This window comes from Nomascus leucogenys, chromosome X (genome assembly GCF_006542625.1).
Source record: "Nomascus leucogenys isolate Asia chromosome X, Asia_NLE_v1, whole genome shotgun sequence".
Taxonomy (NCBI): Eukaryota; Metazoa; Chordata; class Mammalia; order Primates; family Hylobatidae; genus Nomascus; species Nomascus leucogenys.
In genome coordinates this window covers 105,841,482-105,866,965 of record NC_044406.1, presented here as the reverse complement: position 1 = coordinate 105,866,965, position 25,484 = coordinate 105,841,482, and the positions used below count along the sequence as shown (strand labels likewise).

General features: G+C 43.7%; 1 protein-coding gene across 3 annotated transcripts in view; it reads left to right on the top strand.

The window, feature by feature from the left end:
• Window positions 1-1,500: 1,500 nt before the first annotated feature.
• Window positions 1,501-25,484, top strand: part of CXHXorf56 (chromosome X CXorf56 homolog) — a 59,652-nt gene continuing 35,668 nt past the window's right edge. For 2 of the 3 annotated variants that reach the window (XR_004028651.1, XM_003262249.2), the window contains exons 1-5: window positions 1,501-1,712; window positions 6,550-6,667; window positions 21,928-21,969; window positions 22,952-23,090; window positions 24,860-24,949. Coding sequence is in view for 2 of the 3 variants with exons in the window: in XM_003262249.2 (XP_003262297.1) it covers window positions 1,589-1,712; window positions 6,550-6,667; window positions 21,928-21,969; window positions 22,952-23,090; window positions 24,860-24,949 (513 nt within the window). In the remaining variant the exon portion in view is untranslated. Of the gene's footprint in view, window positions 1,713-2,154; window positions 2,232-6,549; window positions 6,668-21,927; window positions 21,970-22,951; window positions 23,091-24,859; window positions 24,950-25,484 lie in introns of those variants that run through there. The other variant, XM_030806404.1, reaches the window with a different exon arrangement.

Sequence of the window (25,484 nt, the reverse complement as noted above, 5' to 3'; positions counted from 1 at the left end):
TAAAGCAGAATCTGCTAAGATGTATTACAAATATGTATGGAGCAGAAAAGGTTTAGACAAATGTACAATACTTGTCAAAATGTAAGTTGTTTAAAATCCTGTAGTTATTAATTGTATTATTAAACAGCACGTACTTTGCAAAAAACAAACAAATAAACAAACTTGAATCTATCTTGTGTTATTCTTGACAGTAGTGTCAACAGTGAAGTTCAGCTGAGCGCGGTGGCTCACGCCTGTAATCCCAGCACTTTGGGAGACCAAGATGGGTGGATCACGAGGTCAGGAGTTCAAGATTTTAGAAAATTTGAATTTGAATTTGAATTTGAATTCAAAATTTTAGAAAATTTTCTAAATGAGAAGAACTCCACCCTTGACCACTATTATTGAACACGAATAGTTTTTAAAAATGGCTTTTGCCATAGACTTAGTAATGTTCCTTAATGAATTTAACCTAAAATTATAACGCAAAACAGTGTTTATACCTGAAACTTGTACCACAGTAAAGTCATTCAATGACATCCTACATTGTTTGAATCACAAACAATGTCAAGGTGCTTTAATCACTTCTCGTGCTGTCAAAAGTTAAAAATCCAGATTTATATTCCCACACAAATTTGCGGTGGAAGTATTCTTGTACATGAATATTCATAGCAGCATTATCTATATGATAACCAAAAAGTGAAAACATCCCCGTTGTCTGCCAATTGATGAATGAACAAAATGGGGTATATCCATATGATGAAATATTATTCAGCCATAAAAAGGAAAGAAGTACTGTAACATGGATGAACCTTGAAAACATTATGGTAAATGAAAGAAGCCAGACAAATGGCCACATATTGTAGGATTCCATTTATATGAAATGTCCAGAATAGGCAAATCCACAGAGATAAAAAGTAGATTAGTGGTTGCCGTGGGCTGGGAAGGTGAGGGGTGTGCGGGTGGTGGTGACTACTAATGGGTATAAGATTTCTTTTTGAGAAGATGGAAATGTTCTGGAATTAGTGGTGATGGTTACACAACTTTGTGAATACACTAAAAACCACCCAATTACACATTTTAAAAGGGTGAATTTTATGTTACGTGACTTATATCAACTAAAAAATAAGATACCTAAAAAATTAGGTACTCATCTAGAATAGTCATTAAAATCAAAATCATATTCAGAAACACACCCAAATCAGTATCATATATATATATAAAATATAAACTATATAATGCATAGTCCTTTATTTAGCTGGTCTTATACATAAGTATGTGTATATATACATATAAATGCATGCGTTACAGAAATGTAAAGAATTTATATAATATTAAGGGTGTTGTGAGAAAGCCCACCAATCTTCATTGAGAAGTGACTCTCAGATCACAGGAGTCCCAGCTAACTTGGCCAAGACAAAGTAGGTTCTGGGAGGCTCCAGGCGCACCCCCGTACATCTTAGCCTGATAGGACAGCCCGGAAGTTTATAAGACTTCTGCTAACACGTGACCAGCGTAGCCACAAGGAAACGGTGCAAGGCTCACTCGTGACGTCATTTCGGCGCGACCCTCTTCTTGGCGTAGAGTTTTCAGATTGCTCTTGGGAACCATGCCGAAAGTAGTGTCTCGGTCAGTAGTCTGCTCTGACACTCGGGACCGGGAGGAATATGACGACGGCGAGAAGCCCCTCCATGTTTACTACTGTTTGTGCGGCCAGATGGTCCTAGTGCTGGGTGAGTAGCCGGGAACTGCGGGGGCGTCTGCAAGGAGCCAGACTTCGGGTTCTTGAAGGCGAATTTTCTCTGGCTGTGATCTGGGAGCCACTTCTCAACGAAGATTGGTGGGTTTTCTCTCTTGGACTGAATCCTCCCTACGCATCCCCGCCGCACTCCAGGGCATTTTTTTTCCTGCTTTTTGTTTAGCCTTGTGACGCTGTATCCAGACCTTCCTCAAAACTAAACTCCTTCAGGAGAACAAAAATAGAAACACAAACATATTGTATTTCCCTCTTAATCCACTGTCTTCAAAAACTACTGCCTCTAGAAGCTTTATAACGTTTCTGCTGGTTACCAAGATGCTGCAGTTGCTCTTACCTCACAGCAAACGAAAATAAAACCCTCCCTTGATCCTGTATTCCCCTCCAGCTATAACCCCATTTCGTTGCTTCTTTTATAGCAAAGCTTCTCAAAAGAGTTGCCTATATTGGCTGTCTCTGCATCCTGACTTCTCATTCTCTCCTGACCTCACTTCAGGTAGGCTTTCCTTCCCACCTCATCATCTTAACCGTATTTGGCTCCATGTTAACAGTTCTAGTGGTCAGTTATCAATGTTCATTTTAATTCTTCTCTCAGTGGCATTTGACAGAGGTAATCATTTCATTCCTTTTGCAACATGTTTTTTATTTGCTTCCAAGACTCCATACTCACCTGATTTTCCTCCTACCTCAGATTTCCCCCCCCCTTTTTTTTTTGAGATGGAGTCTCACTCTGCTGCCCAGGCTGGAGTGCAATGGTGCAGTCTCGGCTCACTGCAAGCTCTGCTTCCCGGATTCAAGTGATTCTCCTGCCTCAGCCTCCCGAGTAGCTGGGATTACAGGCGCCCACCACCACGCCCGGCTAATTTTTGTGTTTTTAGTAGAGACGGGGGTTTCACTACGTTGGCCAGGCTAGTCTCGAACTCGTGACCTCGTGATCCACCCGCCTCGGCCTCCCAAGGGGCTGGGATTACAGGCGTGAGCCACCGCGCCCAGCCTTAGATTTTTCCCCTTCTTGTCTGGCTCCCTTTTCTCTCTCAGACTTTTAGGCATTCCAACGCCTTATATATAGCTCAGTACTCTCACCTATTCTCACTCTGTACCCACCCCCTAGGTGATCTCATTCATTCCCAAGCTTTAAATACAACCGACATGCTGGTAACTCCCAGATGTTCATCTTTAACCTGCACCTCTCCTGAGACTCCAATTACCTATTCAACATCTCCACTTGAATGTCTAATGGGCCTCTCAAACATATCGTGCTGAAAATTGAATTCATGACCCTCTACACCCGCTCTCCAATTGCTCCTCTTATAGTCATCCCTATTGCAGTCAGTAGTGCAACTATTCATCCAGTATCTCAGACCAAATCCTGGAATCAGTCTTGATTTCTCTCTGTCACATACCTTACATCTGTCCAGTCCATCAGGAAATCCTGCAGGTGCTTTCGTGAAAATGTATGCAGGATCTGACTGCTTCTTACCACCTCCATTTCTTTTTCTTTTTGAGACAGGGGGAGTCTCACTCTGTCACCCAGACTGGAGTGCTGTGGCACGGTCTCAGCTCACTGCAACCTCCGCCTCCTAGGTTCAAGCGATTCTCCTGCCTCAGCCTCCCAAGTAGTGTGCGTCACCAGGCCCGGCTAATTTTTTTCTTTTTTTTTTGAGACGGAGTTTCGCTCTTCTTGCCGAGGCTGGAGTGCAGTGGTGTGATCTCGGCTCACTGCAACTTCCGCCTCCCAGGTTCAAGCGATTCTCCTGCCTCAGCCTCCCTAGTAGCTGGGATTACAGGCATGCGCCACCACACCTGGCTAATTGTGTATTTGTAGTAGAGACGGGGTTTCACCATGTTGGCCAGGCTGGTCTTGAACTCCTGACCTCAAGTGATCCACCCACCTAGGCCTCCCAAAGTGCTGGGATTACTGGCATGAGCCACCGCGGCCGGCCTACCACCTCCACTTCTAACACTGTAGTCCAAGCTACTACCATCTTTCACCTGGATTGGCACAATAGTCTCTTGCTCTCGTTGCTTCCACTCTTTTCCACATAGTAGCCAGAGTCCTGTTCAAAACCAATGGTTTCATATAACACTGAGAATAAAACCAAAGTCCATCCATCCCAAGACCCTTGATCAGGCCTGTGGCTACCTCTCAGGCTTCATCCCCTAACAGTCTTCCCCTTGCTCATTGCACTTCAGCCACAGTGGCCTTTTTGCTTTTTTTCCATCATGTCCAAAGTGTTCCTGCCCCCCAATGCCTTTGGAATTGGTATTTCTTCTGCCCCAAAAACTTTTCCCTCAGTCCCTCCTTACTTCATTCAGGTCTCTGCTAAAATGTCATTTCCTTAGAGAACCTTTCCCTGATTACCTTATCTAAAACATCATCCCTGTCACTTTGTCCTCTTACCCTGCTTAATATTTAGCACTTATCATTACCCAAGGTCATATTATAATTATTTTAAAATATGTTGCCTCTTCCACTAGAATGTAAGCTTCATCAGGGCCGGGACTTTTTTTTTTTTTTGAAACAGTGTCTAGCTCTTGTAGCCCAGGCTGGAGTGCAATGGTGCGATCTCACCTCACTGCAACCTCTGCCTCCCAGGTTCAAGTGATTCTTCTGCGTCAGCCTCCCGAGTAGCTGGGATTACAGGCGCCTGCCACCATGCCCGGCTAATTTTTTTTTTTTTTTTTTTTTTGATAGTGAGTTTCGCTCTTGTTGTCCAGGCTGGAGTGTAATGGCACCATCTGGGCTCACTGCAACCTCCGTCTCCCGGGTTCAAGCAATTCTCCTGCCTCAGCCTCCCGAGTAGCTGGGAGGCGTGCACCACCATGCCCAGCTAATTTTGTATTTTTTTTAGTAGAGACAGGGTTTCTCCATGTTGGTCAGGCCGGTCTTGAACTCCCGACCTCAGGTGATCCGCTGACCTCGGCCTCCCAAAGTGCTGGGATTACAGACGTGAGCAACCGCACCCGGCTAATTTTTGTATTTTTAGTAGAGACGGGGTTTTACCATGTTGGCCAGGCTGGTCTCGAACTCCTGACCTCAGGTGATCCACCTGTCTTGGCTTCCCAAAGTGCTGGGATTACAGGCGTGAGCCACCATGCCCGGCCAGGGCGGAGACTTTATCTGCTTTGTTGTTTGCTGAATCTTCAGCACAGTGTTAGAACAGTGCCTGCTACCTAGAGGGCCCTCACGTATTTATTGAAGAAATTAATTCTTGGTAAGGAGGTGTGGTGGAAGCAGCATGTGCTTTCGAATCACTTAGAGTTGGGTGTGAATTCTTGTTCTGCTTCTTATTAGATGCATGGTATATCTCTTACCCTTTTTAACCTCAGTTCCTTCATCTTTAAAACAGGAACAACAAATCTCTATTTTAACCATTCATTGTGAAGAGTAAATGAGCTGACATGTAAACTGCCTAGTGTTCTCTAACTCCTCTCTTCACCTCCTCTATTCATCTTGAATTACTCTGACCACTTGACTTTCTCTGTGATCCTTTAGGTACTTAATTTGCATTATATAAATTTTCTTTTCTTTTCTTTTGAGAGACGGAGTTTTGCCCTGTTGCTCAGGCAGGAGTGCAGTGGTGTGATCCCAGCTCACTGCAACCCTCTGCCTCCCAGGTTCAAGCGATTCTCCTGCCTCAGCTTCCCAACTAGCTGGGACTACAGGTGTGTGCCACCACGCCCTGCTAATTTTTGTATGTTTTAGTAGAGACGGTTTCACTATATGTTGGCCAGGCTGGTCTCGAACTTCTGACCTCAGGTGATCCACCTGCCACCTCAGCCTCCCAAAGTGCTGGATTACAAGCGTGAGCCACCACACCCGGCCCATTATATCAATTTTCAATCTGCTTTACAACTGTACCTAATTTGTTTACTGTGTTTTCATTGTTTTCAGATTAAAATTCCTCCAACTAGGATGGATCATTTGTATACTATATAATCACCCTCTCTCTCTTTTTTTTTTTTTTTTTTTTTTTGACAGAGTCTTGCTCTGTTGCCCAGGCTGGAGTGCAATGGTGCGTTACCGGCTTGCTGCAACCTCCACCTCCTGGGTTCAAGCGATTCTCTCGCCTCAGTCTCCCAAGTAGCTGGGCCAGGCTGGTCTTGAACTACTGACCTCAGGTGATCTGCCCGTCTTGGCCTCCCAAAGTGCTTAGATTACAGGCATGAGCCACCTCTTTTTTTTTTTTTTTTTTTAACAGAGACAGGGTCTTGCTGTGTTGTCCAGGCAGGAGTACAGTGGCTATTCACAGGCACAAACATGGAACACTACAGCATTGCACTCCTGGTCTCAAGCAATCGCCCTGCCTCATTCTTCTGAGTAGCTGGGACTACAGGTGCATGCCACCACGCCCAGCCTCTCTCCTTTTCTTAGCACATACCCACTTTTCCCAGTGCTTCCTCGTAGGCATTCCAGTATGCTTGATTGTGTCTCCTGATTCTAATGCATTATAACACAAACAAAGTGTACTATGATCACAGAAATACTCATAGAAACCTGAATTGCAGTACTGGGAAGGACTTTTGAGATATCATCTAACTCATCTTTCAAATGAGGCAAAAGTCTCCAAAGGAGGAAGTGATTTGCCAAAGATCACCAGGGTAGTAAGAGAGCTGGGACCAAATACCAAGGTCTCCTGACAGCAAGTCATTTTTAGTTGGAACATTCAATAATAGGCTTCAATAAGCATAGTAATTGTAGTAGAAAATTCTAGTGCTAGGGACCCCACTCAAAACTTCTCAGGATATTTTGCAGTGACTCATTTGCTGTATTTTGCCGTGACTCTAGTGACCAGATCTCTCCATTCCTTCAGACTGCCAGTTAGAGAAATTGCCCATGAGGCCCCGGGACCGGTCCCGTGTGATTGATGCTGCCAAACATGCCCATAAGTTTTGTAACACAGAAGACGAGGAGACTATGTATCTGCGGAGGTAAGAGGTTGATGCTTCCTGTTTAGGATTTCCCTATTGTGTTGGAGTCTGTTTCTGAATAATATAAATATCACATCTATTGTTGAACAGGTCAGTTGGTCCCAATACTTTGACATTTGTGGTGGTTTTCTTTCTTTTTTTTTATTTTTTTATTATTAATTTTTTCTTTTGCACACAAAACAATAAACATTTTCTAAAAATACATACAAACAAAAAGATGCATATCAAACATATTAGGAAGGTTGCACATGGGAAGACAGGGAATAGAAATGGGGGGTGGGAATTAAAGAAAATAAATGAGAGAGGGACTTTGTATGGATCAATGATAATAACTCAATCCTCTATTTGACAAAGAAGAAGGAGAAGGAAGAGGAAGAAAAAGAAAGTGGGATAAAGGATTAGAAAGGGAGGAAAATAGAAAAAATTAGAGTATGACTCCAGGGTAGACCTGTTTTGTTGTTGCTGGGTTGGTTGGTTGGTTTGTTGTATTTTTCATATGTTTCGCCACGTTGGCCAGGCTGGTCTTGAACTCCTAGCCTCAAGTGATCAACCCGCCTCGGCCTCCTAGAGTGCTGGGACTACAGGCGTGAGCCACCATGTCCAGCCCTGTGGTGGTTTTCTAACTTCTGTTAATGTAGTAATATCTTTATTATGCTTTGTTGAAATGGTGCTCAGATGTGATTCCATTGCTTTTTTTTTTTTTTTTTTAATTGAGATGGAGTCTCACTCACTCTGTTGCTCAGGCTGAAGTGCAGTGGTGTGACCTCGGCTTACCGCAACCTCCACCTCCCAGATTCAAGCAACTCTCTTGCCTCAGCCTCCCCAGTAGCTGGGATGACAGGCGTGCACCACCACGCCCAGCTAATTTTTGTATTTTTAGTAGAGACGCGGTTTCACCATGTTGGCCAGGCTGGTCTTGAGCTCCTGGCCTCAAGTGATCCTCCCTCCTTGGCCTCCCAAAGTGCTGGGATTACAGGCATAAGCCACTGTGCCCGGCCCCTCCATTGCCATTTGATAGCTGTAGTTTGTTTACAATTTACAGGTTTGAATGAGTTCATTCAACCTGTAATCTTGTGGAGCATACCATGTGCCAGGCACTGAGCTAGGTACTGGATCTGTGAAGATGAATAAGGTATAATTTTTACCATTAAAGAGCTCATGACTCTAAGGGAATGACTCCTATTGTGATAGGAAAAAATACTGGTCTTCTCAATGAAAGGAAAAACAGGTGGGAGTGGGTCATTTGTCCTCAATGGTGGCCAGGAAAGGCTTCAAAAGATGATGGCATTTGTATTTAGCCTGAACTAGGATTTCACCAAGTAGATGAAGGGAATGAAGAGCATTTCAGGTGGAAGGAATATGGAAGCATTAAAAACATCAAACATGGTGTGCTTTAGAAACCTGAATTGTCCTTTGTGACTGGAGCACAGGTTACTTTACAGGAAGGGGTTCATGCATACTAGGGTGAGGACAGAGTAAAGTGCTGAAGTGGACAGGTTTGGCCTTAATCTGTAGGCAATGAAGAGCCATCTCCGTTTTTTTTTTTTTTTTTTTTTTTTTTGGATGGAGTTTCGCTCTTGTTGCCCAGGCTGGAGTGCAATGGTGTGATCTTGGCTCACTGCAACCTCCGCCTCCCAGGTTCAAGCGATTCTCCTGCCTCAGCCTCCTGAGTAGCTGGGATTTCAGGCACCTGCCACCACGCCTGGCTAATTTTTTGTATTTTTAGTAGAGATGAGGTTTCACTATGTTGGCCAGGCTGTTCTCGAACTTCTGGCCTCAGGCGATCCACCTGCCTCTGCCTCCCAAAGTGCTGGGATTAGAGGGGTGAGCCTCTACGCCCGGCCTATCTCTGTTTTTTAAGCAGGGGTGTGATGTGGTTAGCTATGTTTTAGATTTGGGAGTTTGGTATATATGGGAAATTGAAACCTGGGAAGGGATAAAATTACAGAGTGTGGAGCAAGCAGATAGGACTGAATATTTAAAAGGCAGACAAAAGAATTGGAACAGAACCAGAAGAACCTGGTGATGCAGAAAACAGAGGAGAGAGTATCAAGAAGTGTGTGGGGGTGTGGCTAGGGGACGGTCAGCAGCAGGTGCTAGAAGTCATGGAAAGGTCAGTCCTAGGGAATTAAAAAATCCATCCATTCATGCAACAAATATTTCATTTGCTGAGCTCCTGCTACGTTCCAGATACTATCCTAGAAGTCTGGAATATATACCAGTGTATTAGTTTTCTTTTTTCTTTTCTTTTTTTTTTTTTTTTTTGAGACAGAGTCTTGCTCTGTCGCCCAGGCTGGAGTACAGTGGCGCGATATCGGCTCACTGCAAGCTCTGCCTCCCGGGTTCACGCCATTCTCCTGCCTCAGCGTCCTGAGTAGCTGGGACTACAGGCGCCCGCCACCATGCCCGGCTAATTTTTTTTTGTATTTTTAGTAGAGACAGGGTTTCGCTGTGTTAGCCAGGATGGTCTCGATCTCCTGACCTTGTGGTCCGCCTGCCTTGGCCTCCCAAAGTGTTGGGATTACAGGCCTGAGCCACTGCGCCCTGCCGCCAGTGTGTTAGTTTTCTGGAGGTGCCATAATAAAGTACTACAGCCTGGGTGTGGTGGCTTACGCCTGTAATCCCAACACTTTGAGAGGCTGAGGTGGGTGGATCACTTGAGACCAGGAGTTCGAGACCAGGCTGGCCAACGTAGTGAAACCCCATCTCTACTAAAAATACAAAAATTAGTTGGGCATGGTGGCGCATGTGCCTGTAATCCCAGCTACTCAGGAGCCTGGGATAGGAGAATTGCTTGTATGGGGAGGCAGAGGTTACAGTGAGCTGAGATTGTGCCACTGTACTCCAGCCTGGGCAACAGAGTGAGACTCTGTCTCAAAAAAAAAAATAAAGTACTACAAACTGGGTGGCCTAAAACAATAGAAATTGTTTAATAGTTGTGGAGGCTAGAAGTCTGAAATCAAGGTGTTAGTCCATGCTCTCTCTCAAGATTGTAGGGGAGAATCCTTCCTTGCCTCATTCCTGGTTTTTGGCGTTTACCAGCAATCCTTGGCATTCCTTGGCTCGTATTGTAAATGCATCACTCCAGTCAGTGCTTGTATCATCACATGGCATTCTCCCTTTGCCTGTTCTTTTCTTACAAGGGCACCAATCATATTAGATTAAGGGCCCATCCTCCTCCAACTTAACTAATTATATCTGCAACATCACTATTTCCAAATGTCACATTCTGAGGTTCCTGGATGGATGTGGATTTTTTTTTTTCTTTTTTCTTTGTTTCTTTTTCTTTTTTTTGAGATGGTGCGTGCTACCATGCCTGGCTAGTTTTTGTATTTTTAGTAGAGACAGGGTTTCACCATGTTGGCCAGGCTGGTCTCAAACTCTTAGACTCAAGTGATCCTCCCACCTCGGCCTCCCAAAGTGCTGGGATCACAGGCATGAGCCACTGTGCCCGGCCAGAATGTGAATTTTTAAGGGTCACTATCTAACCCAGTATAACCAGTAAACAGCAAAGAATCCTGCCCTTATGAAACTTTAGTGTTGAACCAGAAAAAGCTATAGGCTGACATCTAGCTACGTGTTTTCTTTCTTTCTTTTTTTTTTTTTTTTTTTTTTTTTTGAGATGGAGTCTCTCTCTGTCGCCCAAGCTGGAGTGCAGTGATGCGATCTCAGCTCACAGCAACCTCTGCCACCCGGGTTCAAGTGATCTATCTGCCTCAGCCTCCCATGTAGCTGGGATTACGGTTGTGCACCACTACGCCTGGCTAATTTTTGTATTTTTAGTAGAGACAGGGTTTCACCACGTGAAGCTGCTCTTGTGAGCCTCCTTCTCCTTCTTTGGCTTTCTCAATCCTTTGGATTCTTTTTCTTCTGCCTGCCCCTCAAGTATTGGTATTCCACGCGGTTCTGACCTTGCTTTTGTCCCCACTCTCTTTATGCCTTCCTTGGGCATTCTTGTCACCTTACATGGCATTAGTTATACTTTTATGCTGATGATAAAATCTAAATCTGCCTACTGTGCCTTCCTGTGTCCCAGAACTGTATAGCCAGTTGCCTACTCTGCCTCTTCACCTGATGTCCCTGATGTCCTACCTTTCAGATCCAACATGATGAAGGCCAAACTCATCATTTCTCTACTGTGGACAATACCACAGATTGATTCACTCCGCACCACTCTGACACTCTTTTTTTTTTTTTGAGACGGAGTCTCGCTCTGTCGCCCAGGCTGGAGTGCAGTGGCGCCATCTCAGCTCACTGCAAGCTCCGCCTCCTGGGTTCAGGCCATTCTCCTGCCTCAGCCTCCCAAGTAGCTGGGACTACAGGCGCCTGCAACCACGCCCAGCTAATTTTTTGTATTTTTAGTAGAGACGGGGTTTCACTGTGTTAGCCGGGACGGTCTCAATCTCCTGACCTCGTGATCCACCCGCTTCGGCCTCCCAAAGTGCTGGGATTACAGGTGTACCCTGACACTCTTCTGCTACACCCTCCTATACACGAGTGTCTGTAAAGTTAGGGTGCATATTCCAGTCCCCTTCCCCCCAACAACTAAGATTCTGAATATGACTTAGCTTTGGCCAAGCAAAAGAGATGGAAGTAGATGTCAGCTGATGGGTGACTTCAAGCCTTTTTTATCCCTTATCCTTATTCCATCCTGCTTCTTGGGAAATGGACATGATAATTGGAGCACTAGCAGCCAGCCTGGAACTGGGAAGGAGAGGCCACAAGAATTGCAGAGCCTTTGCCTTGCTATCCTTGGGTCTCAACCAGTGCTCAGAACTGCCTTCCTCCTGATGTCTTTTACATGAGAGAACAAGCTCTTTTGTTGAAGCCATTGCAGTCAGGTCTCTATTACTATTAGCCAAATGATAGTCCTTCTTTTCCTTCTTCCTATGATGACACCAGGATTCGTGCAGTGGCCCCAGCCAGAAATCTAGGAGTCAGTCTCTCTTTGTCTCATCTGTCCCCACCATCCTACCCTCCCCTGCATACATCTAGTCACTCACCATGTACTGTCGATTCTGCCTTCTAATCTCTTCTGTGGCTGCCGCCTCCTGTTCAGCCCTGCTGCACTGCCATTATTTCAGTACCCAAAATCACTTACTTAGACTACTGAAGTGGCCTCTTACCTGGTCTTTTGGTCTCTAGTTTTGCTCTCCTCCAGTCTATCCTCTACTGCTTGAATTATCTGAAATACACATTATGTCAGTCACCTGCTTCAAATCTGTTAGTGACCCTTCATCACTTATAGCAATGCCTTTCAAACATTTTTAGATGAAAAATCCTTTCTTTAATTAAATTCTTACCCAGAAGTATAAATAAATAAGACTGATAAGCAGAAAGCTGCTCTGAGTGGGGAGGAGTCTAGCCCAATCCATTAAGGACTCTTCCCTCCTCCCCATCTGATTTCATTTAGGGATCATTGTGGAGTACAAGGAAAACACTCCTAGTTGGCTGGATAAAAATATAAGCCTGAATGCACTCTATGATCTGTCCATCTTCATCTTCTGGTACTCTCTTGATTTTTTTTTTTTAAAGAACACACATCATTTTATGTATTTTCTGTGGGTCAGGAATTCAAGAGCAAGCTTAGCTAGGTGGTTGTGGTCTCTCATGAAGCTGCGATTAAGAAGATGACTATGTAAACAGTCATCTGAAGTCTTTTTTTTTTTTTTTTTTTGAGACAAGGTTTCACTCTGTCACCCAGGCTAGAGTGCAGTGGCACAATCACAGCTCACTGCAGTCTCAATCTCCTGGGCTCAAGTGAGATCCTCCCACCTCAGCCTCCTGAGTAGCTGGGACCATAGGCATGTGCCACCATGCCTGGCTAATTTTTAATTTTTTTTGTAAAGACAGGGTCTTCCTATGTTGCCCAGGCTGTTCTTGAACTCCTAGGCTCAAGCAATCCCCCTGCCTTGTCCTCCCAAAATGCTGGGATTACAGGTGTGAGCCACCATGCCTGGCCTGAAATCTTGATTAGGGCTGGAGATTCCTCTTCCAGGGTATCTCATATGGTAGGCAGTTGAGTGCTAACTGTTGACAAGAAGCCTCAGTTTCTCACCACAGGGATCTTTCCATAAGGCTGCTTGAGTATCCTCATGACATGGCAGCTGGCTTCCCACAATGTAAGTAATTCAGGAGAGCAAGGCAAAAGCCGCAATGCGTTTTATGGCTATGACTCAGAAGGCACACACAGTTGTTTCTGTGATGTCCTTTTGGTGTCACAAGTCAGTGCTATTCATTGTGGGAGGTGACTATACAAGGGTGTTAGTACCAGGGACAAGGATCACTGGGGGCCACCTTAGAGGCCAGCTACCACAGCCAGAATGGATAATTTTTTTTTTTTCTTCTTGAGACGAAGTCTCACTCTGTTGCCCAGGCTGGAGTGCAGTGGCACAATCTTGGCTCACTGCAACCTCCACCTCCTGGGTTCAAGTGATTCTCCTGCCTCAGCTTCCCAAGGAGCTGGGATTACAGGCATGCACCACCATGCCTGGCTAATTTTTGTATTTTTAGTAGAGATGGGGTTTCACCGTGTTGGCCAGGCTGGTCTCGAACTCCTGACCTCAAATGATCCACCCGCCTTGGCCTCCCAAAGTGCTGGGATTACAGGCATGAGCCACCACGACCGGCCGAGAATGTTTTGTTTTGTTTTTGGTCACAGAGTCTTCCCTATCTCATATATTCCTTGAGATTCAGGATAGGAAAGAAAATCAAGGTCAATTATCCCAAACATCTATCTCATATTAATCATTTCTTTATAGTCATACCACTTGAAATTCTTACCTCATTTACATTAAAGTCTCACTATTTCAATAAGATGAACTTTTTGAGAGCAGGAACCCTGCCTTATTTTTCTGAAACCCTTAGGACAGACATCTTGCCTGCTTCTTGGCACATAGTTAGAAATAGATACATTTTTAAAAACTTGACAAAATCCAGTTTGTCGTTGGTACTTGAAGATTAACTCATTGAGAAATATGCAGCCCCATTTATTTGATATTTCTATGTATTTTGAAAGCTTGAACTTACGGGATTGGCCGACTTCAGGATTCTAGGAGAAGTTCATTCTCTGTATAGTGAATCTCTCTCTTCAGTATGGGGTTGAATTTAGTCCCAGTGGGACCAGAGAGGGTATATAGAACCAAAAATATTATTAGTGCCCTGGTCCAGTGATGTCAATGAATTGGAGCACCTTTGACATAAGTAATACTTGTAAATGGAGAGGCAGAACGTTAAAGATGATGGTCAGCACAGTCTGTATAGTTTATACAGTCTTGTATATCCCAAGCAGTACCACTTTGTGACTTTGGGCGAGTAATCTTTTAGGCCCCCAATTTCCTTATCCTTCAATTGGGAAAATAATACCCATGTGTTGTCAAAGAGCAACTGGAAGTCTCCTACAGTACCAGAAAGACATAAATAGTTATAATGACTTTGGAAAGCACTTTGGCAACATCCAGTATAGCTAAAGATGCATATAATGTATGCCTTAGAAATTCTACTTTTCATGTACACCTTAGCAAAGTGATTTTCAACCTTTGCTGTGTGCCGGAATCATCTGGAGGAGTTTTTTTGTTTTTTTTTTTTTAATTTGAATGCCTCAGCTTTACCCTCAGAGATTTCGTTTCTGTTTTCCATTTTTTTGAGACAGAGTCTCACTCTGTTACACAGGCTGGAGTGCAATTGCGTGATCTCTGTTCACTGCAACCTCCGCCTCCCAGGTTCAAGCAATTCTTCAACCTCAGCCTCCTGAGTAGCTGGGATTACAGGCACCCACCATCATACCTGGGTAATTTTTGTAGAGACAGGGTTTCACCATGTTGGCCAGGCTGGTCTTGAACTCCTGACCTCAGGTGATCTGCCCACCTCAGCCTCCCAAAGTGCTGGGATTACAGGCATGAGCCACCATACCCAGCCGAGATTTGGTTTCTTTTAAATTGAGTTATAATCTACATACCATAAAAGTCACCATTTTAAAGTGTATGATTCAGTGGTTTTAGTATGTTTGCAAGATTGTGCAAAAGATTGGACACCTCCGCCCTAGAGAAAGGAATGCTGCACAGAGGCCAAGAAAAGTCTGAACAGACAGGCCTTGCTGGGTTTAGATCACGTGCTTTTTGTCCAATCACATTTCTACATGGTTGTCAATCATGCCTCTGTAACAAAGCTTCCATAAAAACCCAGGAGGACAGGGTTTGGGAAGCTTCTGGATGGCTGAATATGTGGAGGTTCCTGAAGGGTGGCGTGCCCAGGGAGGGTATGGAAGCTCCATGCCCCTTGCCCCTTACTTCACCCTGTGCATCTCTTCTCTGTATCCTTTGTGATATCCTCTGTAGTTAACTGGTAAACATTAACTATTTCCCTGAGTTCTGTGAACTGCACTAGCAAATTAATCGAACCCAAAGAGGGGGTTGTGGGAACCCCAGCTTGAAGCTAGTTGGTTGGAAGTTCTGGAGGCCTGGCTAGGCATGGCGGCTCACGCCTGTAATCCTAGCAATTTGGGAGGCCGAAGCGGGCAGATCATTTGAGGTCAGGGGTTCGAGACCAGCCTGACCAACATGGCGAAACCCTGTCTCTACAAAAAACTTACAAAAATTAGCCAGGTGGCCGGGTGCGGTGGCTTATGCCTGTAATCCCAGCACTTTGGGAGCCTGAGGCAAGTGGATCATGAGGTCTGGAGATCAAGACCATCCTAACACGGTGAAACCCCATCTCTACTAAAAATACAAAAAAATTAGCTGGGCGTGGTGGCACTCACCTGTAGTCCCAGCTACTCAGGAGGCTGAGGCAGGAGAATTGCTTGAATCTGGGAGGCAGAGGTTGCAATGAGCCGAGATGTGCCACTGCACTCTAACCTGGGTCACAGAGCGAGACTCAGTCTTAAAAAAAAAAAAAAAAAAAAAGTTTTGGAAGCCTGGACTTGCGACTGGTATCTGGTTGGTGGCCGGTCTTGGGGACCAAGCCCTCAACCTGTGGTATCTGACGCTGTGTCCGAGTAGACAGTGTCAGAACTGAATTGGAGGACACCTAGCTGGCATCCATTTATTGGAGTGTGGGGAAAACCCCACACACATTTGGTCATGGGAGTCTTCTTCTGTGTTGAGGGTTGTTGTTGTGGTGTGATCAGAGGAAAAACCCAGGTTGACAGAGTTTTTCCCAAACAGCTGGCATTCACCAATAGACCATCTGCCTCAGTTGTACTGCCTGCCTGCCCGCTTCCTTGTTCCTCCCTCATCTCTGCCCTGGCCAGTCAAGTTGGAGGGGAACCTTAGGAAGGACAGGGGAAACAGAGGAAGTAGAAATTCTTTTTTTTTTTTTTTTTTTTTGAGACGGAGTTTTGCTCTTGTTGCCCAGGCTGGAATGCAGCGTTGCAATCTTGGCTCACTGCAATCTCTGCCTCCCGGGTTCAAGCGATTCTCCTGCCTCAGCCTCCCAAGTAGCTGGGATTACAGGCACGTACCACCATGCCCGGCTAATTTTTTGTATTTAGTAGAGATGGGGTTTTACCATGTTGGCCAGGCTGGTCTTGAGCCCCTGACCTCAGGTGATCCACCCGCCTTGGCCTCCCAAAGTGCTGGGATTACAGGTGTGAGCCGCTGCACCTGGCCCCCATTTTTAAATTGGTGTATTTGTCTTTCTGTTGTTGAGTTGTAAGAATTCTATATTATGCATACTAGTCCCTTATCATATATATGATTTGCAAATATTTTCTTTCACCCTGTGAATTGTTTTCTCACTTTTTTGATGATATTCTTTGAAGCACACAAGTTTTAAATTTTTATCATCCCATTTATCTGATTTTTTTCTTCCATTGCTTGTGCTTTAGGCGTCATATCTAAGAAGTGGCCAGGCGTGGTGGCTCATGCTTGTAATCCCAGCACTTTGGGAGGCCGAGGTGGGTGAATCATTTGAGGCCAGAAGTTTGAAACTAGCCTGGCCAACATGGTGAAACCCCATGTCTACTAAAAATACAAAAATTAACCATATGAGTGGTGCACACCTGTAGTCTCAGCTGCTCGGGGCTGAGGTAGGAGAGAATCGCTTGAACCCAGTAGATGGAGGTTGTAGTGAGCCAGCCAAGATCGTGCCACTGTACTCCAGACTGGGTGACACAGCCCGAATCTGTTTCAAAAATAAAAGAAGAAATGTTTGCCTAATCCAAGCATATGAAGATTTGCAGCTATGTTTTCTTCCAGGAGTTTTATAATTTTACTTCTTACATTTAGATCTTTCATTCATTTTGAGTTAATTTTTTTATATAGCATGAGGTAGGGGGCTAAATTCATCCTTTTGCATGTGGCTATCTAGTTTTCCCGGGACCTTTTGTTAAAAAGACTGGGTTTTTCCCTCTTAATGGTCTTGGTACCCTTGTTGAAAATCAGTTAACCATATATGTATGGGTTTATTTTAGACTCTCAGTTCTATTCCATTGACCCATATGTCTGTCCTTATGCCAGTACCACCATGTCTTTATTACTGTAGCTTTTTAGTCAATTTTGAAATTGGGAAGTGTGAGTTCTCCAACTTTGTTCTTGTTTTTTCAAGATTGCTTTGGCTGTACTGGATTTCTTCCAATTGCATATTAATTTTAGGATCAGCTTAAATTTCTGTGAAAAAGCCAGCTGGAATTTTGAAAGGGATTGTGTTGAATCTGGAAATTCATTCGAGGAGTATTGCCACCTTAACAATATTAAGTCTTCCAATCTTGAACATCAAAATGTGTTTACATTTATTTAGGTCTTTAATTTCTTTTGGTAATACTTTTTAGTTTTCAGTGTACATTTCTTGCACTTCTTTTGTTAAATTTGTTCTAGGTGTTGAATAGAAGTAGTGAGAGTGGCATCTTTATCTTGTTCCTCGTTTTAGGGGGAAAGCTTTCAGTCTTTCACCATTAAGTATGATGTTAGTTTATGTGGTGCTATGATTCGAATGTGTTCCCCAAAAGTTCATCTGTCTGCCCTATGAATGGATTAATGAGGCTCTGCTCTTATGCATGGATTAACGTTGCTGTCATGTGAGTAGGTCTGTTATTGCAGGAGCGGCTTTGTTTTAAAACCGAGCTTTCTCATACTTACTTGCCCTTCTGCCATGTTATGATGCAGCACGAAGGCCCTTGCCCAATGCCGGAGCCATGCTCTTATGCTTCCCAGCTTTCAGAACTGTGAGAAATCAATCTCTTTTATTTATAAATTATCCAGTCTGTGGTATTATGTTACAGCAACAGAAAATGCACTAAGACGTGGGTAAACAGATGGGGGTTTTTCAGAGATGCCCTTTATTAGGTAGAGGAAGTTCCCTTCTATTCTTAGTATATTGAAGGGGTTTTGAATTTTGTCAAGTGCTTTTTCTATGTGTCTATTGAAATGATTATGTTTTTCTCTTTCATTCTATCAATATGATGTGTTAATTTTTTTAGCTTTATTGAGGTATAATTGACAAAAATTGTGTAATTTAAGGGATACAGCTTGATATTTTGATATACATATACACTGTGAAATGATCACCACAATTAAGCTCATTAATGTATCTATCACCTCACAGTTACCATTTTCTTTGTGTGTGTAGGTAGCGAGAATACTTAAAAAATTTAGAATGTACAATACAATATTGTTAACTATAGTTATGATGCTGTACATTAGATCTCCAAAACTTACTCATCTTGTGTAACAGAAACTTTATACCCATTGGACAACAACCTTCCATTTCCTCCACCTTCAGCCCCTGGCAATCACCATTCTACTCTCTGCTTCTATGAGTTTGACTATTTTGGATTCCACAAACAAGTGAGATCATGCAGTATTTGTCTTTCTATATTTGGCTTATTTCACTTAGCATAATGTCCTCCAAGTCCATCCATATTATCACAAATGGCAGGACTTCCTTCTTTTTGTAAGGCTGAATAATGTTCTGTTGTGTGTGCATGTGTGCATGCGTGCCACCTTTTCTTTATCCATTTAGCCATTGATAGACATTTAGGTTGCTTCCGTATCTTGGCTGTTGTGAATAATGCTGCAATGAGCATGAGAGTGCACGTATCTCTTTGAGATACTGAACTCATTTCCTTTGGATATATACCAAGAAGTGGGATTGCTGGATCATAGGGTAGTTCTATAATTTTCTGAGGAATCTCCCATACTGTGTTCCATAATGGCTGTACTAATTTACATTTTCACTAGCAGTGTGTAAGGGTTCTCTTTTCTCCATCCTCCCTAATACTTAATTTTTGTCTTTTTTTTTGAGACAGAGTCTGACTCTGTCACCAGGCTGGAGTGCAGTGGTGCAATCTCGGCTCACTGCAACCTCCACCTCCGGGGTTCAAGTGATTCCCCTGCCTCATCCTCCCTAGTAGCTGGGACTACAGGTGCATGCCACCATGCCTGGCTAATTTTTTGTATCTTAGTAGAGACGGGGTTTCACCATGTTGGCCAGGATGGTCTTGATCTCCTGAACTTGTGATCCACCTGCCTCGGCCTCCCACAGTGCTGGGATTACAGGTGTGAGCCACTGCACCCAGCCTTGTCTTTTTGATAATAGCCATTCTAACTAGAATGAGAGGATATCTCATTATGGTTTTTTTGTTTGTTTGTTTGAGACACGGTCTCGCTCTGTTGCCCAGGCTGGAGTGCAGTGACGCAATCTTGGCTCACTGCAACCTCTGCCTCCCAGGTTCAAGCGATTCTCCTGTGTCAGCCTCCCGAGTAGCTGGGATTACAGGCGTGTGCCACAACACCCAGCTAATTTTTGTATTTTTAGTAGAGATGGGGTTTTACCATGTTGGCCAGGCTGGTCTTGAACTCCTGGCCTCAAGTGATCTGCCCGCCTCGGCCTCCCAAAGTGCTGGCATTAGAGGTGTGAGCCACCACGTCTGGCCCTCATTGTGGTATTGATTTGCATTTCCCTGATGATTAGTCTTTTCATATACCTGTTGGCCATTTGTATGTCTTGGAGAAATGTCTGTTCAGGTCCATTGCCCATTTAAAAAATCAGGTTATTTATTTATTTGCTATTGAATTGTATGAATTATTATGTGAGAAAAGAAGATTGGTTTGACCACAGAAAAACCTAAAATTTCCACATGGTGGAAAAAGTCAAAGACAAATGACAAACTAGAGAATAAACAAGGCCCCTTAATTATTGCAAGTTTCCTTAATATAAAATTAAAAGGTAACTGAATAAACAAAGGACATGAACTAACAGTTCAAAACAAAGAAAATGCAAATGACTATTAAATATATGAAAAGATGTGTAACTTTACTCTTAAAAAAAGAAATACAAATTAAAAGATTCCATTTTCACTGTGAGAATGGCAGTGATGCAATTTAATGGCATCCAGTGTTGGTGAGACTGTAGGGAAACAGGAACTCTCAGTATATTGGTAGTGTGAGTCTAAATTGGTTCAACTTCTATAGAGAGAAATTTGGCAGCATCTACCAGAATTTAAAATGTACACACTTCTAGGAATTTGTCCAACACGTAAAAGACATTTTGGTTCATCTATACAAAGGAATACAATGCAGTCCTTGTAAAGAATGAAGTAACTCTTTATCTATTGATATGGAATATATATATATATATATTTAACCAAGTTATATTTTTAAGTGAACAAAAGTAGAGAACAGCGTACATTTGTCTAAAAAAGGAAAAAAATATTTTCTTTATGTACCAGTCAGAATTCTTTGCTTATATATGCATCAGCTATCTCTAGGATGAACAGAAGAAACCAGAAACAGTATTTGCCTCTGGGGAAGGGAACTGGGTGGGTGGAGGATGAGTGGGGAAGATATTTTTTGTTTTATACTCTTATGTATACCATATGCATATATTGCCTATTACAAAGTTGAAACAAGGGGAGGGGAAGTGAGGAGACCAGTCAGGACCAGCTGTTACAGTTGTCCAGGGAGTTGATAATGGTGGTGTAGGCTAAGATAGTGGCAGGAACGTGGAGACAAGCAGACAGATTTAAGGTCTTTTCTTGGAGATAAAAATCCATAGAATTTGCTGATGAAGTAGGTATGGGAGGTGAGGGGAAGAGAAGAATCAAGGATGAGTCCCAGGTTTCTGTTAAACAGCCGTGTGGGTGGAATTGAGTCCTTGTGTATATGACTTGTTGTCTAAGGTGGTATTGTGTGGGCTCTTGAGCTTGACTGCCTAGGCTTAAATTCAACCTCTGCTTCCTAGCTCCATGACTTTGGGCAAGCCATGTAATACTCTGTGGGCCTAGGTTCCTCATTTGTAAAGTGGGAATAATAATATGACATACCTCACAGAGTTGTTGTAAGGATTAAATGAGTTAATACATGTATACTTTTTTTTTTTTTTTTTTGAGATGGAGTCTCGTTTCATCACCTAGGCTGGAGTGCAGTGGCGTGAACTCGGCTCACTACAGCCTCTGCCTTCCAGGTTCAGGTGATTGTCCTGCCTCAGCCTCCTGAGTAGCTGGGATTACAGGCACCCGCCACCACACCCGACTAATTTTTATATTTTTAGTAGAGATAGGGTTTCCCCATGTTGGCCAGGATAGTCTCGAACTCCTTACCTCAAATGATCCACCCACCTGGGTCTCCCAAAGTGCTAGGATTGCAGGAGTGAGCCACCGTGCCCAGCCGAGTTAATACAAGTATACTTTAGAATAGCTCTTGGCACATAGTAAAGGGTTTATAAGTGGTTGCCGCTATTATTGTTGTTGTTATTACGACAACTACTATTGCTACCTATGATTATGACTACACTGCTCCTCCTCTTCCTCTTCCTTTGTCAGGGAGATACCTGACCTGTATCAGGAGCTCCATAAATGTTTGTTGCAGGAAGGGAGGAATGTTGAACCAATGAGTTGACCTATGAAACGAAAACTTTTTTTTTTTTTTGAGACGGAGTTTTGCTCTTGTTGCCCAGGCTGGAGTGCAATGGCTCGATCTTGGCTCACCGCAACCTCCACCTCTCAGGTTCAAGCAATTCTCCTGCCTCAGCCTCCCGAGTAGCTGAGATTACAGGCATGCACTACTATGCCCGGCTAATTTTGTATTTTTAGTAGAGACGGGGTTTCCCCATGTTGAGGTTGGTCTCAAACTCCTGACCTCAGGTGATCCGCCCGCCTCAGCCTCCCAAAGTGCTGGGATTACAGGCATGAACCACCGCACCTGGCCCCCAAACGAAAACTTTTGAAAGGCCCTCTTAGCGTTTGAAGAAATGGGATAGTAAGGTTGATACATAATGAGATTTGTTCATATCTTTTTATTTTTTAACTTCCATTTTCTGTGCAGACCTGAAGGCATTGAACGACAGTACAGGAAGAAATGTGCAAAGTAAGTATTAACAATGTGGGTTTCTCTAAGCATAGGCAAGTAGAGGCATAATGTGTTAGGAAAATAATTATTTGGATACAACTCTCCATTATGTCTTTTTTTTTTTTTTTTTTTGAGACAGAGTCTTGCTCTGTCGCCCAGACTGGAGTGCAGTGGTGCGATCTCAGGTCACCGCAACCTCTGCCTCCTGGGTTTAAGCGATTCTCCTGCCTCAGCCTCTCTAGTAGCTGGGATTATAGGCACATGCCACCATGCCTGGCTAATTTTTGTATTTTTAGTAGAGACAGGGTTTCGACATGTTGGTCAGGCTGGTCTCGAACTCCTGACCTCAGTTCATCTGTCCACCTCAGCCTCCAGAACTTCTGGGATTACAGACCTGAGCCACCTCGCCCGACCCCCATTATGTCTTTATCCTTATAATCTCAACTGCCTTCAGACTTCAACTATGCACAAATAACCAATATGTTCCCCAAAGAGGCTAGTCAAAGTTGTATCTTTGACCAGCTGGCCAGAAAAATGAATTTTTTTTTTTGAGACAGAGTCTTGCTCTTGTTGCCCAGGCTGGAGTGCAGTGGTGTGATCTCCACTCACTGCAACCTCCACCTCCCGGGTTCAAGCAATTCTCCTGTGTCAGCCTCCCGAGTAGCTGGGATTACAGGCACCTGCCACCATGCCTGGCTAATGTTTGTATTTTGAGTAGAGATGGGGTTTTGCCGTGTTGGCCAGGCTGGTCTCGAACTCCTGATCTCAGGTGATCCACCTACCTCGGCCTCCCAAAGTGCTGAGATTACAGGCGTGAGCCACCATGCCCGGCTTAAGTGATTCTTATCAGGTAGAGGTAGTTTTGGGAAACACTGAGAAGAGCCAGTCATTAGTTTATGCCACAAACAGAAATATTCCCAGAGTCTAAGCACACTTTGCAAATTGCTGTTTTGGGAATTTGGATTATGAGACCTCACAGAAATTCACTGTGTCATTGCAGGTGTGGACTGCCGCTCTTCTACCAATCCCAGCCGAAGAATGCTCCTGTTACCTTCATTGTGGATGGAGCAGTAGTCAAGTTTGGCCAGGGGTTTGGGAAAACGAACATATATACTCAGAAACAAGAGCCTCCTAAGAAGGTAATTACTACTGAAGGAGAGACTGCTTAATATAGCTCTAGATTTAGCTCATGTTTTGAAATAAGATTATAGTGATGAGAAACTGCTCTTTATGGATGTATTCTTTTTATTTCTTTTTCTTTTTTGTCTTTTTCTTATTTTTATTTCTTTTTCTTTTTTCTTTATGGATATATTCTTATATTTTATTTTTATTTTTTAAAAGTTAAAAACAATTTGGGGGGCATATAGATGCGCATATTTATGGGGTACATGAGATATTTTTATACAGGTATGCAGTGTGTAATCACATTATGGAAAATGGGGTATTCGTCCCCTCGAGCATGTATATGGATGTATTCTTTATTAATCGGATGCCATTTTTGTGTATAAACAGATACTACATAATTGTAACACCTGTTAAGTGTTTTCTCTTTCCTACAGTTGCCTCATGAGTAAGGTTAGAAATTGTATGGTTTTTACTCACATTAATTTCCTTCAAATTTTCCTCTTTTTATGGAGAGATGTCATGTGATATTTTACAAATGGTTTTTTTGAACAATTAAAAACAACTAATTAGGCTAATTAAAAAATATATTCCAAGCTGGGCATGGTGGCTCATGCCTGTAATCCGAGCACTTTGGGAGGCAGAAGTGGGAGGATCACTTGAGACCAGGAGTTTGAGACCAGCCTGGGCAGCATGGCAAGACCCTATCTCTACAAAAAATAAAAAGTAAATTGGCTGGGTGTGATGGTATTCACCTATAGTTCTAGCTACTCAGGAGACTGAGGCGGGAGGATCACTTTAGCCCAGGAGTTTGAGGTTCCAGTCAGCTGTGATTGTGCCACTGCACTTCAGCCTGGGTGACAGTAAGACCCTGTCTCTTAAAAAAAATTAATTGGCCGGGTGCAGTGGCTCACGCCTGTAATCTCAGCACCCTGGGAGGCCGAGGTGGGCGGATCACCTGAGGTCAGGAGTTTGAGACTGGCCTGACCAACATGGAGAAACCCCGTCTCTACTAAAAATACAAAATTAGCTGGGCGTGGTGGTGCATGCCTGTAATCCCAGCTACTCAGGAGGCTGAGGCAGGAGAATCGCTTGAACCCAGGAAACAGAGGTTACGGAGCCGAGATCGCACCATTGCACTTCAGGCTGGGCAACAAGAGTGAGACTCCATCTCAAAAAAAAAAAGTAATTAAAAATAAATTTTAAGAACCCATGATGGACCATGCATAGTGTCTCTCGCCTGTAATCCTAGCACTTTGGGGAGGCCGAGGCAGGAGGATTGCCTGAGGCCAGTAGTTGGATACAAGCCTGAGACATTAAGCGTTAAGGATGCTTTTTTATACCTTCCGTCCTTCTGTTTTTTTTTGTTTGTTTGTTTGTTTTTTTGCGAGACCCAGTCTCTACAAAAAATGTAAAATTAGCCAGGCGTGATGGCATATGCCTGTAATCCTAGCTACGTGGGAGGTTGAGGCAGGAAGATCACTTGAGCCCAGGAGTTTGAGGTTGCAGTGAACTATGATTGTGCCACTGTATTCCAGTCTGGGCAACAGAGTGAGACCCTATTTCAAAAAAATAAAAAAAAAAAAAAATAAGAGCCTTTGATGGCAAATGTTAGAAAAATATGTAAATAAAAACATTGGCACTTTTAAATAGGTCAGCCTGTCCCAAAGAGGTAGTGTTTCCCCCAATACCCACAGCCCCTCACACAGGCATGTGCGCACACACTCACGGCTCATGGATCCTGTTTTGGTGAACCGGACTGACTTCTTCTTGCCTGCCACTCCAGGTGATGATGACCAAACGGACCAAAGACATGGGCAAGTTCAGTTCTGTCACTGTGTCTACCATTGATGAAGAGGAAGAGGAGATTGAGGCTGTAAGTGTCTCTGGTCTTAAGGAAACTGGAATTTGGGGAGAAGGGTATGAGGAAAGGGGATTCTAGAGCGGGAGCCTTGGAGTAGTGGAAATATTAGAGACTTCACTTTTAGACCCTGCTCTGCTGATAAGAAACTATGGGCCGGGCATGGTGGCTCACGCCTGTAATCCCAGCAGTTTGGGAGACTAAGATGGGCAGATCATAAGGTCAGGAGATCAAGACCAGCCTGGCCAACGTGGTGAAACCCCGTTTCTACTAAAAATACAAAAAATTAGCCGAGCGTGTTGGTGCGCGCCTGTAATCCCAGCTACTCGGGAGGCTGAGGCATGAGAATCGCTTGAACCTGGGAGGTGGAGGCTTCAGTGAGCTGAGATTGCGCCACTGCACTCCAGCCTGGGCAACAGAGTCAGTCTCTGTCTCAAAAAAAAAAAAAAAAATACCCTAAATGCTCCTGGATTACTGAAAAGATGGAGAGTGGAAAAGGAACAGTCCTGCCATTTTAGTCATGATTTCATGATTTGAGTAGTATACATTA